The sequence below is a fragment of the Suncus etruscus genome, chromosome 9 (assembly GCF_024139225.1).
Source record: "Suncus etruscus isolate mSunEtr1 chromosome 9, mSunEtr1.pri.cur, whole genome shotgun sequence".
NCBI classification, from domain to species: domain Eukaryota; kingdom Metazoa; phylum Chordata; class Mammalia; order Eulipotyphla; family Soricidae; genus Suncus; species Suncus etruscus.
In genome coordinates this window covers 98065415-98079557 of record NC_064856.1, presented here as the reverse complement: position 1 = coordinate 98079557, position 14143 = coordinate 98065415, and the positions used below count along the sequence as shown (strand labels likewise).

Genomic DNA, 14143 nt, shown 5'->3' with positions numbered 1-14143 from the left:
GTTTGTTCCAATGATGCTAACAAAATTCTAGATAGTAGGCTTATATAACAATATATTTATTATATATTGTATATACTATTGAACATGTAAAATAAAAAATTATTAAAACTATTTTAGTGGGAAATACACTTCTAAAAAGCATAGGTCACATTCTTTACTGTTCTTATATAAAGTTATACTTCTTTGTAAGTTTTGTACAATACCTAGTAAGGAAAATCGTGAAAATATTTACACTTAGCTGATATGGGTTTATATCTTCTAATAAAAAAACTAAAACCTGTTTTATATTTTATTATATCACAAACTCAGTATTTAAAAGAAAACAAAAGAAAGTCTGAGATTTAAAAAAAAGACTTAGAGAGGGGCAGAATTAGGAAATAGCTCACTGATTAGATCTCTAAGTAAATAGGATATCCTCCTGCATACAAAAATCTGAACCCACAAATACATAGACACTGACAGGAGAACAAGAAATAAATTTAAAGACAAAATTTATAAGCTACAGAAACTTAGTGGGACTGATTGACAAATGAGCATTCAAAAACTTTAGGGCCAGAGATATATAGCATGGCAGGCAGATGCTTACCACCTCAGTTTGATTCCCAGCTCCATATAATATTCCTTGAACCCAGGCAGAAGGGATGCCTGAGCCCATAGTCAGGAATAAGCTCTGAATACTGCTAGAAGTGGCCAAAAAAACAAAAATATATACACTATATTAAGATATATTATATAATTTATGTATTATATAATTATATATAAATATATAATTATACACTATTTTATATATAATTATATTATAAATAAATATATATTTCTTATATAAAAGAAAATAATTTGAATAATTAAATAAAATGTTTAAATTGCTGCATTAGACAAGAAATATTTTTGAAGTATTAGTCAAAAAGTTTCTTTAAAAATTTCTTAAGGTGACAGGCTAGAGCTATATAGCACATTGGGGAGGGCATTTGCCTTGCACACAGCCAACCCAGGTTCGATCTCCAGCATCCCACATAGTCACCCTAGCCTGCCAGGAATGATTCCTGAGCCCAGAGCCAGGAACAATTCCTGAGCACCATTAGGTGTGGCTAAGTAGCACCAAAAAAATTTTAGAATGAGATTAAATGTTCAGAAGGTCGTATTTCTTTTGTAGCTGATAAGAAAAATAATCTAAACATCCACTTCAATATAAACAGAAAAATAAAGATACAAAGTTAACATTAGAGGAACAAATAGCTCTGTCTTTTTATGTCCTCTAGAATTTCTTTATTAATTCTAATCTCAAAGAAGAAAATGAACTGATTCATTTAACTTTGCATAAATAAAAATCTATAAAGAAACATTTGTATGTCTAATTCCATAGTTCCCAAAATTCATTGCTTGTTTCTTGGTTTAAAATAAGTGACAATCATATCCTGTATAAATAGCACATTCATATTTTACTAATACTTTTTTTACACCATAGTTTTCCCATTGCATTTTTCATCTCTGAATTTCTCAAGGTATATATTAGAGGATTCAACATGGGAGTAATCACAGTAAATACCACAGTTATGGATTTATCAATGGGAAAGGTGGAAACAGGTCTAACATACATGAAAATACATGGAACAAAGAAGAGTACTACCACTGTAATGTGGGAACCACAAGTAGACAGGGCTTTGCGCCTGCCTTCCTGGCTGTGACTTTTCAGGGAATTTAGGATGACACCATAAGATATTAGAAGAAGAGTCAAAATGACCATGCAGATGGCACCACCATCAGCGACCACAATCAGTCCAACATAGTAGGTGTCAGTGCAGGCAAGTTCCAGTAATGGGTACATATCACAGATGAAGTGGTCGATGACATTAGGGCCACAGAAGGGTAAATCATATACAAAGAGAAGTTGTACCACGGAGTGTAGAAACCCCCCAATCCAAGACACCACTAAGAGAAGAATGCAAACTCTCCTGTTCATGATGGTCAGATAGTGCAGTGGTTTGCAGATGGCTACATATCGATCATAGGCCATCATCACCAACAGGAAGACCTCAGCACCCCCAAAAAAGTGTTCTATAAAGAGCTGGCCCATGCATGCTGGGAAGGAAATGGTCTTTTTATCACGAAGCAAGTCTGCAATCATTTTGGGTGAAACAGCAGTGGTATACACGGCATCCATGAGCGACAGATAGGCAAGGAAGAAGTACATGGGGGAGCCCAGGGAAGGGCTGGCAAAAATAGTCATAACAATGAGCAGATTACCCACCATTGTCACAATATAGATGAATAAGAACATGACAAATAATGCTTTTTGCCCTTCAGGATCCTGAGTGAGGCCCAGGAGGACAAATTCAGTTACATTATTTCTATGTCCCATTTACTCTTATTGAAAACAGAGAAGAGCTCCAGAGAAATTGACCTGCAATGATATTATCAACAGGACTGTGAGTTATCCATCATTGAATAATGGAACACATTATTATCATTTACTTCTACAGAATTATACTTACAATAAACATTTAGAAAATACTTAATATGTATTGAGTTTTTCAGAATCATTACATCGACTTTAACAATATTATTTATCTTGAAATAAATTTATGAGGATTACATATATAGGTGGTCATAGCTTTATATACCTTACAGCAGCTCCTATAGAGAAAGTTTATCAAAGAACCAATACATTCATTCATTGTAGCCTTATAAAATGTACTGGCATAAAAGGCAGCAAGGATAAGCAAGGGAAAAATGCCTTTTCTCCAAAACTTGATTCTGTGATGACAATAAATCTGTGATGACATAGAATTCTTTGAGATGATTATATTTGTGTTGGCTACATTTATAATGTGTACAATGTAAGATTAAAATACTTTATTTTCTAGAATAATTTATATAAGAATATGATATTCTACTATTACATATATCTTGCCTTTCTTGCCTCAAAGAATGTTTTAAGAAATTGCATATGAAATTCTTGTACATAACTAGGCATTTATATATATCAATTGTTTCCTGAATAAACTACTTTGATTATTATTGTCAGAGTTTTGAAAGTTTAATTTTTTCCAGTTATCTTTGTCTTTCTTACAACTCTAAACATAGATATGTCAGCTAGATTTTCATCAAACCATTCTGAAATAATCTGAATTCATACCAGAATAATGCAAACTATTAGGTTAGTGACTGGTTTTCTTTTTCAAATAAACTTTTAATTTTAGCCAGACAGTAGGGAAAGAAAAACAGATACTGAAACTAAAGGTAGAGAACAATAGGTCATAGTATTATTCATAATCTTCTTAGATAGCAAGGTACATGAAAACTAAAGCAATGGCCCCCAAATTCCAAAATATTGCCTCACAGGGGCGGGATAAAGTTCAGATAAAGTATAAAAAGTGTGGAATTGTTTTTATGTTTATCATAAAACCTCTATATTTATCATTATATCTTCTGTTATTATATCAGAATTTTTCAAGTCCCACACCTACTCATATTCTTTCACCTTATTCTACTGACATTCATTTGTTCTTTATATTTTATATGAAACATAACAATTATTTAAAATGTACTACACTCAGGAAATAGAATTTCATCAGTCAAGAGACCAAATAATGAAGACAGATTTCCCATTCATTGTGAATCTTTGAAGATCTACAACTCAGTGAAGTGGAATCATCTCTAGAGCTCTATTATTCCTGTTGGAATGCAGGCTGCAATATGTATTAACTGATCTCAGGAAATTCATCTAGCTCACTATGCCTGTCCTGTTATTCATCCTTTTATACAATATAGTAGCCAATTGAACATTAAATAATGTACCAGAGCATAGCTTAACACTTGCTTTAAAAATGCTTAAAATGATCCTTTTCCGGTTCATAAGCATGATGATTGGGTTTTCACACACCTGTGTGATATGTGCCTCCCTTCATATGTGTTACAACATCTGCACATGACACTTCTGACATTAAAAAAAAATGTTTAAAATAGCTAATGTATCAATGTTCATTTTGAATGTCTCACTAGGAATAGCAGAATAAATGTTCTGGATCTTTGTCAGTTTTTCAAGTATAGACATAATCTGAGAAAAAGAGGAAAAGATAAAATTATATGCTTTGGAATTTAGTATGTATATAGTATTTACTTATGATGGACTGTATCATAAAAAACAGCTAAATAATATAAAATAATCAAAAATGAAAGAAAATGTAGATCACATAAGGAATAAGAAATTATATAATATATTAATATTTAAAACAACATTAATATTATAATAAGTACTCTAAAATTCTTCAGAAAGATAGTTTATTGTGTGAAAATGCTCAAACCCAGTCATTCGAGTTTTCTGAGTTCCTCAGAAAGCTTCTTGAAAAAAAAATACCAGACAAATACAGAGCACATTCTAAAGTGTAATTTTCAAATATATTGTTTCTTTGGTAAGCACATAAATACATTAGAGCAAAGAATCAAAGTATTGCTACAGGATCAAAGTTTGGTAAATTCACAATTCAGGAAATTATCAAAGTACTAATCCTCAACGTATGCAAACTAATTCCTTTAAGGATGTGTCCAGAAAGAAATTGAGCATCTTTAGAAGCCAACTGTGACCTGCTATTATTTGATTCTGAAGTATCAAACTAATAAAAACTCAAAATGATAGAAGCATACATAATTAATAAAATACAGCAGACTATATCCAGTACTTTTCCAAGTCAAACTTTCTGCAGGATTAACTCTCAATAATTACAATACTGAATAAATTGGTCATCCATTTTAGTAATTTAAAATAGTTACAGGTAAAAATTAAGTTTGCAAATAAATTCAACCTTACAGATTCAGTATAATAAAAACATATGCTATTTGTAGACGTTCAAAACAAAACATAAAATAAATGCTTTTTTATTTAGCAATAGTTTTATATCATTTCTTAAGAGCATGGTTTTAAAAAACTCAATAAAAATCTTACAATTATAAAAATGCCCTTCACAGTATTTTTATTTATATAAAGTAATAGCAGATAAGTTATTTCTGAGCTTGGGCTGAAATTGAATACATTCAAACATAATTTAAAGTTTGTTGCATGCCAAACTCCAAAAAAAGATGACAAAAAGTTATTTTAAATTTGATCATTCTTGACATCTTGGCATTCTTGACATCATATATAACCTAACATTCTCTCATTTAATATCTGAGATTGACAAAATAATATTAATATTAAACCTGAAAATATAGGGCATTAACCAAGATTTTTAATTCACTGGTTTATAATACTTTCTATTTCTCTGTTATTTGGAAATTGGACAGCAAGCATCTACCACATTCTAATACTAAAGACTAGCAATAGTTAACCATATTCATTAATTTTCAGTGAGTATCCTGTAAACTATTTCAAGACCTCACCTCCAAAGTTTTTTTTCCTTGTCTCTCAAAAGTTAGTGCTTCTTTTGCTGAAGATATCTTTTGAGACATGTACCTTTATGTGTCTATGGAACACAAAATAATATGCAACTGATCAGTGAGTCCAGAAATAGCAGCCAAATATTTATATTTATATATATATACTTATATATAAATATATTTATATATATATTTATATACAGCCCCATATTTCCAGATAAATCCTATCTTACTCTTTTTCAAGTAAGAGAGAAGTAGCTTATTTAGGTTTCTAGTTTATAAAAACACTTAAAGACATTATAAATATATACTATGCAGAGATAGACAAATATGCTCACCTGCTGAAAATTTCCTCAGAATCAAAGTTTTACATGAGCATGTAAAGCTTATCTAATCTGTGGATATTAACTTAGTCATGTTTATTACGATCAAAATCAAATTATTTTAATACTAAAATGACTTATTTAATGCAATTCTTCTCAGACATATTTAGTGAGACTACCCCAAAATACTTTACTTTGATGATTTAGAATAGCATTTATGCCTTTAAAGTCTCCCTATAAGCCAATGGAATGAATTTAAGGCTCTTGAAGAATCAATGACTTTATAGGTGATTGTGATCTCTTTAGCCTTTCAGTCATTCCAATGGCTTGTCCCCAAGGCTGCTTCCTACCTAATTAAAAGCATGACACTATCTCTTCCCAACTTAGGTCAAATAATTGGGAATGTCCACAAACTTCTATATCCAGTGAAAGAAATATTATCAAACCTCTAGAGGTTTAAATAGCAATAAGAGATATTAGCCTGAGCAAAAGTTAGCACTTTCAAAAATTCACTTTATTTAGAAAGAAATTATTTTGTTTATATATACAATCTCTCATATATGATGCAGTATTTTATATATCCAGACACATTCATATTAAATTTAAGCAAAAAAAGATATCATTTGGAAATAAACACACTAACAGGTATAACTATTGAGGTATTAAACATCAAAAGAAAATATAGATGTCCTCATTAAGTCTTCTGAGATATTCTTGAGGGGCATGGGGTCCAGGGTACATTTTCGTCTCACCCAATGGTCTTTTTGGGTTTGTGAAATGGTTTGCCGCAGTAAGGGATCAGGTAGTGTCCTTGAGCTGGGGGTCTTCTGGAGCTGAATCTGGTAGCATGCAACAGTCTACATTTGGGGGGGTGTGTGAGAAGGCCACATAGAAAGAGTCAGCAGGAGTGGTGGTTGCAGCTTCTTGTCAGGGCATGAGATGTGGTTCTGAGATGGTGTCCTTAAGCTTTGGAAGCTAGGTGGTGGTTTATTGGGGCAGATGATCGGTCTCAGTACCCAATAAGTTAGGAACTGAGGGTAAAGAGAATTAAATAGGGAGGAATAATGGATCAGGAGTGTGGGGACGAGATGGTAGGACTTCTGAAAGGGGGAAGGAGGGATAATATATAAGAGGGGTTATATACAATATAGGCATGAATTGTTACACCAATACAATATAGGTTTGGCAGACATAGGGGTAGGGGAATCCACTGTATAGAAATTTATGCCCACTTATAGACAGACAATAGAGATCTATTCATAAGCTATTGTTGGAAGCCTGACCCTCATAGGATGGGTCTGAGTCCTTAAGAAATAATTGAATTTAGCTCCTAGATTGTCTCCTCACAACTTTTTCCCCCAACAAAACCACAGAACTTGAATCATCTTGTTCTGCCTCATAAATTGAGGGGGAAAATGAAGTGTATGGTACCAGGAGCAAATAAACATTTGGGTTTAAGACACATAAACATTGGGTGGAAATAAAAAATGATCAGACCTAAATACCAAACACAAAGTCAAAGACAAGAGAATCAAGATACACAATTTTCCACAAGTTATATACAAAAGGGACCCTTTACACTACTAGTCCAGGGGGCAATTAGGGGAGGTATGGACAATTAGGGGAGGACAGGGGTGGAGGGAGAACAACAATGGTGGTGAGAATGCCCCTGATTCACTGTCACTATGTACCTTCAATATAACTGTGAAAGACCTGTAATTCACATTGGTCACAATAAGAATTTAAAAAATATGATCATTGTGGGCTACTTAAAAGAATATTTAAAGAAATTCAAATGATGTAATGAGACAAGAGTGTGCCCCCAAAAGAGTATTAGATAACCAAATATTTTATAAAGCCTTAAATTAGAAATATGTGAAGTGAGTTATAATGTGTGAACTTTGTATTAGAAAAGATCTTTAGGCAAATAATATTTACAGCAAAGTAAATTAAAAAAAGTTTCAGATTCTCTTATCCAGTGATATTTTTAGCAAATAAGATCCTTTCATTACACAAGTTCAGAAATTCCCAAACTTATTTTGTTTACTGACTGCATTTTATTTTTGAGTGGTCATGCCTGGTGACTCTCAGGGGTTACTTCTGGCTCAGAAATTACTCCTGGTTTGGAGGACCATATGGGAGACACCAGGAGATCGAACCAAGGTTCGTCCTGGCTCAGCCATGTGCAAGGCAAACACCCTACTGCTGCGCCACTGCTCTGGTGCTACTGACTGCTATTCAAAGGGGAAAAAAACTATTTTGACCCAGTATTCCCCTTAAGTAGACCTTTTCTTAGTAAAACAGAAAAGGCTGAAGACTATTAAATTCATCAGCAGGCATCTTAAGAGATTACTGCTGCAGCCATCACTAACCGCCAACCCCACCATTTTAGGACCCTGTGAGTGTCGTCTACATTTTATTCTATGCTCAAAGGTCTGGACTTAGACATTGAGCTTTGGGAATAAGAATATTATTGCAATTGATCCTTCAGTTACTGAAATCAAAAGTAATCATCGTTGTGTAGTTGTAAGCTGGAGTGAAATGTTTAGAAAGACCAAATCTATATCAGCTGTAATAACCATAATTTTCTATCCATTCGTTTAATCCTTCATTTTAGCCCCACGTCAGCATTAAATCTTTATAATGCTTTACATAGTATCTTGCTTGCCTCAGTGCCATAGGTAGGTCATACAATTGTTCCAACCAAAATTTGCTTATAAAAGTGACAGAATAGTAGTTTTGGAGTAAGTCCTGGTGCTATCACTTTACCACTAGACTTCATAAATATCATTTTGAAAAACTATATTCCTTAAAGTTCTACATTTACATAGATAGAAATAGAAGTCAAGATCCATTCAGTTATTAGATCTAAGTCTTACTAAAAGAGAATTAAGTGATCCTGAGTTGCACAGATCACCCAATTATCAGTTGGATGACAGGGTTTCTCCAATCTGTGACACCTATGACAGATAAATACCCAACTAATCTCTGCCAGAATACCTGGCACTCAACATTTGAGATAAAATAAAGTTTGTCATTTAAAGTCATAAAATATGGGCTCATACATCATAGAGTAAGGAGTAACAAGAGTAAAATTATGGAACCTGAGAGTATTGTGCTTCTTAAACAAAAAATTAAAGTCTGGGTCATTTGCTATGATACCAAAATTCTGATAGCAACTGCAAGGACTTTGAGGGGTTTGTGAGATTTTAAGAGACAGAAGGAATAGTTCTTACAGGCTAATGCAAAAGTGACTGGCATATAATAAAAAAAATCTGGCAATAGTATCACTTTCCAATGTGAAAAAACAGAAAAGATGACACTGAAATGAGAGAGTAGTTTCAGCTAATAACTACAGATAGAATAAAGAAACTATTAGCTTCTCTATTCAGCAGGTATATGACATTGTATTATTTCTGTAGTATTTAGAAAAAAATTAGGGACTAAAGCAATAGTGCAGAGGATAGAACTCTTGCCTTACATGTAGCAATAACAGGTTCAATCCCCAGAATACCACCAAAATTGTCTCCAGAGTCCTGCCAGAGGTGACCCTCAGAACCACATTTATTCCCCAGAGTACATCAGGGTCAGCCCGGATCACAGAGCCAAAGTCAACCCTGGCACTATTGAGTGTGGTGAGTCTAGCCCCAGGTGAACAAACAAGAAGCAGAAGCACCATGAGGATTAAAAAAAACATACAGACATAAGGAAAGCAAGAGTCAGGGTCTCACAGCCTCTTTTTTTTTTTTTTTATATAGTTCTGTTCTTTTTTTTTTTTTTAATTTTTTTTTATTTAAACACCTTGATTACATACATGATTGTGTTTGGGTTTCAGTCATAAAAGGAACGCCACCCATCACCAGTGCAACATTCCCATCACCCAAGTCCCAAATCTCCCTCCTCCCCACCCAACCCACGCCTGTACCCTAAACAGGCTCTACATTTCCCTCATACATTCTCAATATTAGGACAGTTCAAAATGTAGTTATTTCTCTAACTAAACTCATCACTCTTTGTGGTGAGCTTCCTGAGGTGAGCTGGAACTTCCAGCTTTTTTCTCTGAAAATTATTATTACAAGGGTGTCTTTCATTTTTCTTAAAACCCATAGATGAGTGAGACCATTCTGCGTTTTTCTCTCTCTCTCTGACTTATTTCACTCAGCATAATAGATTCCATGTACATCCATGTATAGGAAAATTTCATGACTTCATCTCTCCTGACAGCTGCATAATATTCCATTGTGTATATGTACCACAGTTTCTTTAGCCATTCGTCTGTTGAAGGGCATCTTGGTTGTTTCCAGAGTCTCACAGCCTCTTAAACTGAATCCTGGACAGTCCTCTACATACAGTATTTGTTGTTCAGGGACAATCAACATGGGATAAAGGACAGACTTTAACAGGCAGATATGATTCTAATGTTAATCAAGGCTAAGTGGGTCTTTACATCTCAAAAATTGAGGAAATGAGGAAGAGGAAGCTAATGACAGTGTCTGTGGAGTATCTTCCTCCTGGAGAGGTGGCAAACAAAAGGGAGGACCATTTCTTGCAGGTACTGGTTTTCCGAAAGCTTAAAAATTAAGAGCCCTTAGCCCTTTCTGCCTTGGACTATCAGTTCTCTTGATAAATTTATTTATTTCTTGGATGTCTTCATATTCACCACATCATACTATTTCACACAATTTGGGCATTTAAAAGTTAGTCCCCAACACATTTGTGGATACATGCTTACACAAAGAAATAAATACCAATTAAGAATATATAGGAAAACTACATGAATTTTAGAGAATTATGGTGAAAGAAGTACTAGGGCTTTCCCTTTGAAAAGAGTTATTTCTTTTGGTTATGCTACAATTCCCCTTCCATGCCAGAAATTTCTATATAGGACACATTTCATAAAAAATAATTTTAATGTATTATTTTAGTTTTCCCACCATATTGGTATATGTGAAATATATACAATTGATATATAGCACTGTAGGTTTAATTTTTAAAACTTGTAGATGTAATATACAATTACAATGCAGAATTTTTACCATGGTGAGGTTAGTTAGCATAACCGTCATCTCATCTATAACCAGTGTTAAGACAAAACATAATATCTACTCTTTGTAACTTTAACATGCAGAATATAATATTGTAGGATATTTTCACCATGCTAGGTATTTGATTGTTGGATTACACCTTATTTTTACCTAAAACAGAGTGTATCCCTGATTTCTTTGTATCTGTTAGTTTAGAACTTGGTTTCACCCAAAACACAGATTGTCTTACTTGTAAACCTGAGCTGAACAAGCTCAGGATAGCTTCCCCATGTAGGGTGGTCCCTGTACTCAATAGAAAACAATTCTGGCAGGCAGAATGATGAAAATACCAAGTAGAAGACTGCCAGACTTCATGTGTTTCACCCTCAGTCTGGTCTGAATTTTTTCTTGTGCGACCCTGATTGAGACTAGTTCAACCTGGGTTTGGAAATAAGGTACATTGGACTGATTTTACATTTGATCTGATTAGCTTTCTCAGCTTGTGATTCAAGAGTTGCATTTTTTTACCAACTTCCTTTTTTCTCTAAACTCAAACTTCTACAAGCAAAATTTCAACCATCTGCTTCTAGGAGTTTTTAAAATTTTAATAGCTTAAAAAATTTGAAATTAAAAATTAAAATTTAAGTTATTAATATATCTTCCAGCTTAGTTTAATAGAGCATAATGCTCTGAGAGACTCTCCAATGTATTCTAAATACTTGGTTTTGGGTTTGGGGCACATCTGGTGGTACTCAAGTGATATTCATGAAGGATATTCTCAGAAGAACTCCTAGCAGGATCCTTTTTAGAGTTAGGGACTCAAACTATCAAACTAGAGTTAACCACATGCAAGGCGAGTGCCTTAGCTCCTGTAATCTTTCTTCAGTATCCAAATCCAATTTTATAAAAGGTAATATTGAATGTCACATTTTCTTCTTCCTGTGAACATGTGTCCATGGCTGAGCTATTGTGACTTCGTTGAAATTAAGACAAAATTTCAGGTCAATTATTTGCTTCCTTAATACTAAACAATATTGAGAAAAAATAATATGGCTGAGAAGTTCCACAAAGAAATGCTTTTAAGGCTTTTTTGCCCATTTATTATGGGTTGGTTGTTTTACTTTTTTGCCTAAATAGTAGTTTCCCTTGGATGTGTAAGTTTTTTCAATTAAATGTAAGCCAAAGTACTTATTCCTGTTTTGTTCAGCAGGGTTCATCTAAAAAATATTGAAAAGAACATTTTTTGGTGAAGAAGTGGAGCACAACTCTGAAACATTGTTGATAAGAATGTAAGTTGATATAGTCATTTTGAAAAATGGTATAAATAACCCATAAAAACAAAATTCAATAGCATCAATTGCTAAGTTGAATTCTGGAGGCAGTTGCATCAGCCTTTCATTCCAAGGAACTATTTATATGAATGAAATTATCTTTGACACTTCATAAAAGCTAATCAGTCAAATGCTAAAGTAACCTTAAGTGATGATGTCTTATAATAGAGAGGAATTGGTAGGGCCTGTTTAGTATGTTGATCCTCAGCATCCCAGGTCCCCTGATTACTGTCAGCAGTAACTCCAGAGTGCTGAGCCAAGAGTAACCCTGAACACCATTGAATGTGGTTCAAAAACACCGAGAGAGATGAGAGAGAGAGAATAATTGTTTAATCAAGTTCATAAAATCATATATTGTCAGGAACAGACCAGGATATAGCAACAGCACATAGTCCTGTGGGTAAATATGAATCTCTGTATGATTAGATTGGATATACATGAAAGAATACATACATCTCTATATAATATTTAATATTCAAATAAATAATAGGAATTTGAATAGTTGTTACCACGTACTACCCATTTTATGTGCATGTCACATATAGACACATATTTTTTTGTATTAGGCCTGAACACCATTGACTATACACCTAAAGATGGGAATATAGACCTATATGGGATCAGAAGATATTTAAGTATATAGCCATAATCCATACTGGTGTATCATCAGATATAGTTATAAGGGTGATTGGATGTCATGTCTATGACTTAGAATTATTCCATATTCATGTTTGCAAAAGACACTAATTTTTCATATAAACTCATTGAACTAAGAATAAAATATAAATGTAAATTGGGGGCGAGCAACAGAACAGCAGGTAGGGCATTTACCTTGCACACAGCTGACACAGGTTTGATCCCCAGCATCGCATATGGCCCCCTGAGCCTGCAGGAGTGATTTCTGAGTGCAGAGCCAGGAGTAACTCCTGAGCACTTCCATGTATGGCCCAAACCCCCCAAAAAGAAAAGAAATAAGAGAATACTTTTAAATGAAAATCAAGATTGAAACATACCACATGAGATAGTTAAAATTTTGGTATTGTGTTATCAAGTAAAATTAGAAGATGTGACTTGTCTATATGGGAAAATAAAATATTAAATAAATAATTTTTCCATATGAAGTATCCAAATGTACAAAATATGATTGCTTGAGAAGTTGTTACACTTTACAAAATAAGGATAAACATTTATCATCAGAAAACATAAATACTTAGACTTTGATAATACAAATTTTAATTCTAATAACAGCTTAAAATTTGATTCTTTAGGAGAAAATATCTATTAAGTAAAATTATGCATTAGCTGACAACTGAATAATTTTTTCTTGAAAGCATCATGATATAATGTAAATAATCATGTAAATAATCAATGTAAATAATCATGATACAATGTAAAATGTGAAAGTGAAGGAGAGATAATAATAGAACACTCTCATATTTACTGTTTCCTTTCAATCTATATTCTGCTGTTTAGAGAAGTTTTAATTTCAAATATTGTATTTTAGTTGTTAATTTTAGATTTGCTTCTTTTGAAACAGTGTTCATGTCTCTCCCAAGATTTTGTATATTTAACTACTAAGAGTATGTTAGTAATAGGATATTGCTAAAGCACAGGAAGGAGGAAGAGGAGAAAGAAGAATTGATGAAGAGGAAGAAATGCAGGACAAACCCCCAACACACACACACACACACACACACACACACACACACACATCAAACCATCTAGAGGTATAAAACTTAGATTTTAAATGGAATTTATAAAAATAATTTCTGGAATTGATGATAATATTGGCAGATTATTTTATTTGTTTAGGAAGACAGGCTTAGTAGTTTCTTGATATACATATAAATATATATCAATATAGTTTTAAAAATTATTTGTAAAAATCCTCTTTTAAGAACAAGGCTGAAATTTGTGAAATCACAGGGAAAACTGTAAATTTTCAGTCATAAAAAAATGAAAAAAATACAAATAACTTCTATATGTTATTAGAGTGTGTTATAACCTGAACATAGTAACCCACTTTTTAAAGTCAGTAATGTAAATATAAATACTCCAAAATTTTTGTTATCAGAACTTTTCTCAATGAAAA

The 14143-nt window shown here is 33.1% G+C and overlaps 1 protein-coding gene and 1 non-coding gene across 2 annotated transcripts; one reads left to right on the top strand and one right to left on the bottom strand.

The window, feature by feature from the left end:
* Positions 1–1432: 1432 nt before the first annotated feature.
* Positions 1433–2359, bottom strand: LOC126017797 (olfactory receptor 4A15-like). The gene has a single exon (XM_049779850.1). It carries the CDS (start codon positions 2357–2359, stop codon positions 1433–1435), a length of 927 nt encoding a protein of 308 aa, XP_049635807.1.
* Positions 2360–3839: 1480 nt separating this feature from the next.
* LOC126019482 (small nucleolar RNA U13) lies at positions 3840–3943 on the top strand. Its single transcript, XR_007499169.1, has one exon. It is a non-coding gene; the product is annotated as a small nucleolar RNA U13 (small nucleolar RNA).
* The last annotated feature ends 10200 nt before the right edge of the window (positions 3944–14143 follow it).